Source organism: Cygnus olor, chromosome 3, assembly GCF_009769625.2.
Source record: "Cygnus olor isolate bCygOlo1 chromosome 3, bCygOlo1.pri.v2, whole genome shotgun sequence".
In the NCBI taxonomy this organism is placed as follows: Eukaryota; Metazoa; Chordata; class Aves; order Anseriformes; family Anatidae; genus Cygnus; species Cygnus olor.
In genome coordinates this window covers 22,254,242-22,263,283 of record NC_049171.1, presented here as the reverse complement: position 1 = coordinate 22,263,283, position 9,042 = coordinate 22,254,242, and the positions used below count along the sequence as shown (strand labels likewise).

The following is a 9,042-nucleotide window of genomic DNA, read 5'->3' as shown; positions in this document are numbered from 1 at the left end:
TAGACTTAGGGTCTCAAGATTCAGGCTGCTAGGCTCCATCCCATGTGAAGCACGCTACATGGATATGCGTTAAGCTTCATCAGTACCAAGAGACCAAAGAGATTGACGCGGTTAATCGGCCCCAAACCACCCAAGTGTCAGTGCTGCCTGATGGGAGAAGCATTAACCCCCAAGAGCCTGCCGTGACCAGGACATGACCAGAGGCCAGCAGCGCTCGGGCTGTGGCCCTGGTCCTGCCCAGTTCACTAGCACAGACAGCTCAAGAGCCGCACGTGCGGGATGCCTGCAAGCAGGAGGCACAGCTTAAAGGGCTAATCATGGGTTTAGGCAGCAGTAATGTCTTTAATCTGTTTTCTTGTACAGGCTCATCATGAGGCTTCAAGTCAGCCACTTTTCAACTCAGCTTATTCCAAGCTACAGATATCAATTTACCTTCTTAACAGCACTATTATTACATGAAGTATTATTGCTGTGAAGATATACAAAGCAATCAGAAATACTGAATCAGTCCCCTGGTAACACTCATTGAAGTACAGATCAACTCTTACAGAGCCCTCCCTTGACTGCACCTTTCAAACTGCAGATTTTTCTCACCCCAAAATGCATTTCATGAAAAGTAATTCACCTTTATGCATTTCAAAGATCAAATTGGACGTAAGAGAGAGGAGAAATGAAGTTTAAGCACTGCACCACACTTCAGATCTTTCCCCGTATTCTCGTATGTGTCTCAAAGGGGCAGCATGCACTTTTAAACACCCTCATCCCACCCATAAATGAGTTGTAAATGCCAGTTGGGACAGAATCCAGCCTGAAGCGTGTGAATTTACAATATCCTGCACCCATGGAATTTGATTTCATTTCGTATCTTTGCTACTGCAGCAATAAGAATGGCAAGGAAACTCAAGAAAATACCAATGATCTTCAGAAGAGGGAATGAAAAGCTGGTGTTTTCCAGAACAATAAATAAAATAGATGTGGTATTAAAAACAAGAACAAAAAGCCAGGCTTTAATAGCTATTTATTTTACTTCAATAACTCTCTTCTTGTTTAGTTATAACAGTGCAGGTACACACAAAAAGGCTATTGCCGAGCCTGATGAATACAAGCCTCTGAATTTAAACACAATCAGGGGATTCTGTATGCATCCTTTAGGGCAGATTAATTAGGATGAACTGCCAGTTACCAACTGAAAATTAATTTCCTCTTTTAATGCTTTTGCTCTGCCATACTCATTTGGAGCATTAATGCATCTCATTTTTCTATACCATATGCACTGCCCAAATGCTGATTCATATTCCCTGTAGGCAGCATAGAAGAAATTTTGCTGCTTGGGTACTATTTGTGTCTATTCATACAGGGGTCAAACTTATTATGAGAGTCTGCATCACTTGCAGAAATTGCACTTGATGGTGCTTAAAACCTAGAAACTATAAGAATTCAAAAATCTCTCTCTCTTTTCCTCATTACATATCCTATTTTCCCTTTCATAACTTAATTATTTTTTATATATATATATAATATTACTCATTAATGCATGCCATGGATTCTAGCCTTCTTGTTAAAATGACGACCCGAGAAATGTACTTGTGAAGTTAATTTTTATCACATTTTTATTAAACATTTTTTCAGTTTATGCTTTGAACATAAATACATAAGTTTTATGGCTCATGTTATAAAAGACCCTACTATGTGTTAGAAAACATATACAGAGTATATCATAGTGGTTACACTTGCTCCCCTTTTTCCCTAATATTTTCCATAACTTCTATTAATCTAGAAAAGCAGTATCAGAAAGCAAGATCCAACCTACCCAGCAGCAGTCTGAAACGGCTATAAAGGTTATTTGCCTTCTGTAAAATAAACTTTGGTTCCTCTCTGCTTTCACAGTAAGGTAATACCTTGCTACGTACGCTGTGTATCAGAAAATAAGCATTGCACGTTGTGCTCAGTTCATTACTGAAAATCCAGTTCATGACAATGTGTGTCTCTAACAAAAGACATACAGCTTTTCTTTCTCTAAACCACTCAGTAAGACAAACAGATACGTTTGTTTTCAAAACAGTGTAATGTAAATGTGGTGCTGGTCTTACTGAAGTCAGTGGCAAAATACTGATGGACTTTCAGAAGAGCAAATTTGGATTTGTTTCTCCTGTTCTGTTGTCTGAACTGAAGAAAACATCTCAGCTGGAAGATAGGATGAATATCGCTTAACATTTTAAAACTCTCATGCATCGTTGCCAGCAGATTCTGTAATAGCTCCATGCATGGATTTCCAGTTGAATGTGTGGGGGACTCAGCTTACCATTCTCGGTGATAACGAACCACGAGAGAGTGGGCATAATCGTAATTCCAGTCCCAAAAGCATGGACATGGAAGCCCACACCCAATGGGCACGTAGAATCACACCTTTAGTCTTTTTGCTGTAAGTGTAGCAAATGGACGCTAGGTTATATATGCTTTATACACAGAAGAATCTTTTAACATGTTTTTCAATATACATACATTAAACTGTACGATTTAGTACTTCCACACAGTGGGCAAAGAGCAACTCCCAGGGCCATAGCTATGGAAGAGTGTAGAAAACACTACCAGCCTTGATCCCTCAGGCAAGACCAGGCACTAGGTCAGGAAGAGGAGGAAAATTTGGGGAAAATGTTACTGGCTGATGGCTTAGAGGCACGCTAAATTGTTTTGCTCAAGGACTCACGCCAACACTAAGCCCACACCAATGCTGACAACACCCAGCTGAAGCAGTGAGATGTAGATGGTGAAAGACACAGTGTAAAAGCACAAAACAGTAAGGAAGGACCTAAACCTACAATCCAACCCATAAGAAATTTCCTTCATGAGTTATTGAAGTCGATGTTATTATGGCTTAAGAAGCCCAAACTCATCGGGATGTAGGATGTGGGCCAAACCTCTGAAAAGAAATGTGCATGCATATCTGATTTTTGAAACGTCTATTTTAGTGCCAGCCAGCAGGCAAAGGTTTTCCGCAGCAGCATTCCCTCTGTCCCGCATACTGTGTGTCATGTGGCAGGAAGACACGATGGTCTCGTACTGCGGTGCTCCATCAGGCTTGGTGAGTCAGCCCACCCACTGACTTTGGAGTCAGCTTGATACAGGTTTGCTTTTTAGAGCAGACTGAGAATTTAGAGAGATACAAATTTGGTGAAAAATAGCAAAAGAAATTTCAGTAACGCTTATAATGCTGCTGCTATTTAAGAAAAAAAAAAAAAAACTATCTTATATTGAACAAACTAATCCAGTCTCTAGTACTGTTTACTTTGAAATATAATGTGCAGGGAAACCCTAATTATGGCTAACGTTGATTAAAACTATGCAGACTGAAACAAAACATGGTGTAATCAAGGAGTTTGTATTATAAGTAGCAGAAATAATTTGAGGGAAATCCATCCCCTTACTGGGATTAGAAGAGTTCCGAAGCAGTCAAAACTTGCACTTGACTTTAGTCAATGCAAACATCTGGCAGACTTTCTGCTTTGGACACAATTTATATTTTATTGAACTGATGGACAGTATTACAGTTCCTAACATATCCAAATGAAACTTGAGTCCTGACTTCTCTGCATCTTCCAGTCTATTGACAAGGGAAAAGGATGTTCCCCGTTCCTTCACTCAACACACATTAAATGCATTTTGATTGAATGCCGTGTCTCATCACCATTTTTTACGTCTTTCTGAGCTGAAGGCTTTGTCTTGTATTTCACATGCACAGAGACTAGTGCAAAAAGCAATGTCAGTAGTAATCCCCAAATTCAACATTACCTTTGGAAATATATTGATTCATGAAGAAAAGATGATTAATTAGGTCTCTGTTTAGATTTCAGCCCTCTAACAGCACCAAAGCAACACCTTTCCTCACTGAGTGAATGAACGCAAAGAAACTGTGCACACTATTTTCACAATATCCGCTTGCAAGACCATGTTTGGCTGAATATCTGGGTGAAAAGTTAGGATCATATCTCTGCTGTCTGCAGTTGTGCAGTGACACTTTTTGATAGGTGTTTGCCTGAGGATGTAGCAAAAATCAACTGACGTAGGGCAAATGCCCACAGTGATTACGTGCGCTTCCTATACGTATTGCAATGTTAGTGTATTTCTCATTATTTATATACTCGTTATGCACACCTAATTAAAAATGGCACAGTCCATGTCTAGCTTTGATACCAAGCTGCCAGGAGGGAATGTGTTACCAGCACTACAATGCACAGCTGTTCTACATCTGTATTTTCTATTTGCCCTATGCTGTAACATCCTTAGAACTTTCTCTATGTGACAGACACATTGCAACTACTGAGAAAATTAATGCACTTTTTATACTGCAACTTTTTTTTTAATAATACTGAGCATTAGAAATAAAAAACATCTATTTTTTACGCTGAAATAAACACGTGTCAATTAAAATAACTGCTTTTGTTCAGACCAAACTCTGGCATATGGAATGATGTTACAAACTATTATGGTAGTTACCAAATTAATATTAGCTTGCATTAGAATATTTATTGTTTAAAAATATTTGCTAATTTGTTAAAATCTACAGTCCATGCAATATGTCACTTTGGAAAAGGAAACAACTGCTGATTTACATAACCGAAAACGGCATGCGACAGAGCACATGTTCCTTGCCTTCCCTAAGTGCTATAGAACATAATGATATTTATAAATGTAAATATAAATAAGGTTTCTAAAGTCTTTAAAAGTGTCTAACAAACCCTTTCTGTTCTAAGTATCAAAGACAGAATCAACAGCTAAACTTTTTCCAATACTCTTAACACTGCAGAATGTTCTAAATATGTGAAGACTCTGCCTTGTATCTGTGATCCAGTCCTACTGAAACTGCTCTCATGTGTATAAGGTCTACTGGTTTGGGTCCTAGGCTGGCATTTGCTGTAAAAAGATACCAGACTTTGTTTAACAGTAGGAAGTTTTTTGGATTTTGTTCACTCAGATATTTAATAGTGGGATCTGCCAGACCATCACTGAAGATACTAATTCATCTTGTCGTTGCTGTTTGGTCTTCTTGTTCACTCTTCTGTGTCCTTGGCCACCAGAAATGACTAACACTGAAATTGCTTTCATTTTCTTGGATTTCTGTCTTTTACTTTTAAGTGAGAAATTTTGATCCTTCAAAAGCTCATAAATGTTACTGTCCTCTGGTCTATGCTCTAGGGAACTTGATCCGTGAGACAAAGTAAGGGATCCTGAAGATGAAGACAAGTCACTTTTTTGTGCAATGGATCCTACTGAACCTCCCAGCCAAACTGAAGTATCAGGGTTGTTACTAAGGGAAGAGCCTGGTCTGTCATTGTGCAGAACATTCTTTTGGTCGTCTTCTTTAGATTCTGAGCCAGGAGGCAGGCTGTTCCTCAACTTGTTTTTGTTTTTCTTGTTTATAGACGTAGCCATTACAAGAAACTTGACTGGCCCATTGTGTGCATGATATGACACCATTCCTCTTCCTGGAGCCAAAAAAAAAAGACAATTAAAGGATTAAGAATAAATAAATAAATAAAACACATAGCACTCTGCCCTAAGTAGTCCATTAAATTTGCTCAGGAATGCATAACTCTTAAAATTCTATTATATGCTTCCAGTCTGTCTGTAGCCTGTCTGTTGCCTTGTATGTACACAATTTACAGAAAAAAATGTAGAAAGAAAAAATTACCTATTGTGCCATAAAGGTGTTTTAGGACTGTGTTAATAAACCAGCTGAAACGTGACAGTATGAATTCAAATTGACTTGTGCTGCGTTCACAACAGCGTGAGTACAGAAACTTTCTACTAACTTTTTTTTTTTTTGGCATTGACACAAATATAACATCATGAGTTTTCTCCAGTAATCCACAAACAAAATATGTGGTTTTCAATTAATCCTACTGCAACTCTGTACCTTTCTAGAATAGCATACGAACATCTGTCTCATTGTAATAGAGCTCTCCACGCTATAAAGCAGGAACTAAAGCTCATCCTTCTGAATGCTTTTCTGGTTACCATGGCAGATTCATAAGGAAATGGCTGAACAATTTCAATTATTTTTTAAAAGTATTTAAACAGGGGGATGCTGGTAGTACAAAGAGAATTTACACTGTGCAAATCATTAGAATGTATGAAAAATAAATTGTATAGTGCTAAATTCAGAAGCTCAACCAACATCAGTGTATGTGGCTTTTACGGTTTATATATATATATATATATACATACACACACACACACATTATACAAAATCAGCTACAATATAAAAAAGAATTAGGCTATCACGGAAAAAAACAACTCTACAAATCACTCTGTCCATCCCTAACTCCTTAATACCTTCCAGGTTATAATAAAAAAAAATCTGCTTTTACAGAAAGTGCAATGATATTAAGATGAATTATCACTACTGGAAGCACAACTGGAAAAAGTCAGACATTTTTGGTTCAAATTCCAAATACTATATCTGAAGACTATAAAAATGTAATGCTGCTAGACCTGCGAAATCTGACAAGTCTTGACCCAAAATAAATGCAAGAATATGCAGATGACATAAACCACATCAAAAGAGAAAATGAGACAATAAAATGAAATGCTTTTTTGACTCTACGACTATGCATTTTTTTTTTTTTATTTCTAATATTGCTTCCCTATCTTTTAAGAAACATTCATCTGTTGTCATACTGGATTATTGCTGCGTATCTTGCTCAACACAGAGGATTACGTTTTCATTTTGAAAAGTTACATAAGCTTTTTTTTTTTTTTTTTTTTTTCTCCCCTGAAGGAAGTTACAAATAGCTTGCCTCATAAAATCTGCCAGCTTCCATCCACAGCTCAGCAGCTCTGGCAGAATTCTGAAACCAAAACGTAGAATGGCAAAGGGGTGTTTAACTGGAATAAAATATACTTAAACAAATGTTGTTTCTGCTAGCAGCTTAAACACTTGCAAAATGATACAGCAGCATTCATATATATTTCAAATAGGGCAATGTGAAACTAACAAAAGCATCTCTCAATGCAAAAATACTGATCATTGTCCAAAAACCAAAATATATGTTCTCATATATACCAAGTCTACAGTTTTGGAAAGAAAGGGTACAAAACCAATTTACTGAATAATCAGAAAACATACTACATTTTCAGTACCTATGTATCTAAACCTAATGCTTTCCCCAAATCTGGAAGAAAGATTGTTTGCACCACACTCTCTTCTCCTTCTCGTATTTTTACTGTACTCCAACAGGATTAATGCCTATCCTATTCTTATTCCCTAAATAAAAACAGTTGTCCTGACTCAAACAACTGAGAGAAATCTAGGCAAGTATCTGGATATGTGGCAAAGCTAAGGAAGAATGACAAATACAATTTCATCACAAAGCTCTGATAAGTATTTCAACATGTAATTTGGCAGTCATTTGAACTACTGACAGAAAAAAATTAAAAAGAAAAAAGAAATGTTCAGTATAACACCATTCTACTCAATCCATTTGAGAAATTTCACTCACCAGTTACTTTGGGAATCCCCTGCAGGCGTGGCACGGGCAATGCTACTATTATACCCAGATTTGTTCCAACCAGTAATAAACCATGGCACACCAGAAGGCTGGTCACAGAAACACGCTGCTGCCCTGTGAGGTTTAGGAAGCACTGCGTTATTTCAGGGTGATGATCTTTGCCTAGATCAAAGTAACCTCAAACACACACAGCTGTACTGTCTCATTCAGCAAAGCACTCATCAGAAAGGCAAACATTTTGCTGGGTTGAGGTATTAAACTTTTGTCACTACGTGGCAATTTAAATACAACTGAACTTCTTGTATAGTCTGTCCTTAATCTCAAAACCACAGTATCTAGAAGTAGACATAGAATCACAGAATCATTAGAGTTGGAAAAGACTTTCAAGATCATCTGGTCCAACCATCCCCTTACTACAATGTCACTCACTAAGCCATGTCCCTTAGCACCACGTCCAACCTTTTCTTGAACACCCCCGGAGGTGGTGACTCCACCACCTCCCTGGGCAACCCGTTCCAATGTCTGACTGCTCCTTCTGAGAAGAAATGTCTCCTAATTTCTAACCTAAACCTCCCCTAGCACAATGTGAGGCCATTCCCTCTAGTGCTATCACTGGTTATCTGCGAGAAGAGGCCGACCCCCAGCTCCCCACCATTCCCTTTCAGGTAGCTGTAGAGAGCAATGAGAGCTCTCCCCTGAGCCTCCTCTTCCCCAGACTAAACAACCCCAATTCCCTCAGCCGCTCCTCACAGGACTTTTGCTCCCGGCCCTTCACCAGCTTCGTAGCCCTGCTCTGGGCATGCTCCAGGGCCTCGATGTCCTTCTTGTAGTGAGGGGCCCAAGTACGCTTTTGCAAATACGCTATGTGTATTCTCAATTAAAAAACAAAGCAAAACAAACAAAAAACCAGAAAGGCATTCCACTTCCTAATGTTCAATAATGTATTACTATAACACGCCATACTCGAGACTCAAACCTGTTCATAATTACTTTTTTTCTCCTAGCTTTTATTTTGTGAAATACTATCAAAAGTGCCGTATCCACATTTGGGTTCCCCCGTACAAGAATGACATTGGCATACTGGCATAAGTCCAACAGAAGGTCACCAAGATGATAAGGAAACTGGAGCAAATAATGTACACAGAGGGATTAAAAAAAACACCTGTCTAATGGGACGGTACACAGAAGACAGAGTCAGACTACTCAGATGTGCACACTGACAGGAAAAGACACCATGGACCAGATCTGGGACATGGAAAATTGATATTAAATGTAGGGAGAAGTTCCTTCACCATGAAGATGGCTGAACACTAGAACAGGCAGCTCAGAAAGGTTGTGGAACCTCTGTCCTTGAAGATAATCAAAATTTGGCTGGACAAGTCCTTGTGCAACCAGATGCAGTTTGTCTTGTTTCAGGAAGACAGACAAGACAACCTCCAAAAGTCTTGTCCAACCAAAATAATTCTACGGTTTTCTGCAACAGGTTATTATTGACAGGATTGATGTTTTTCTTACGAAAACAAAGTCATTTTTT

At 38.5% G+C, this 9,042-nt stretch overlaps 1 protein-coding gene across 12 annotated transcripts in view; it reads right to left on the bottom strand.

The window, feature by feature from the left end:
- Positions 1 to 1,595: 1,595 nt before the first annotated feature.
- The window catches only part of ARHGEF10 (Rho guanine nucleotide exchange factor 10), a 120,934-nt gene continuing 113,487 nt past the window's right edge, over positions 1,596 to 9,042 (bottom strand). For all 12 annotated transcript variants that reach the window (XM_040550760.1, XM_040550766.1, XM_040550768.1 and 9 more), the window contains 2 exons: positions 7,500 to 7,622; positions 1,596 to 5,483 (listed from right to left, as the gene is read on the bottom strand). In XM_040550760.1, the coding sequence (XP_040406694.1) occupies positions 4,969 to 5,483; positions 7,500 to 7,622 (638 nt within the window). In that variant the 3' untranslated portion in view covers positions 1,596 to 4,968. The remainder of the gene's footprint in view (positions 5,484 to 7,499; positions 7,623 to 9,042) is intronic.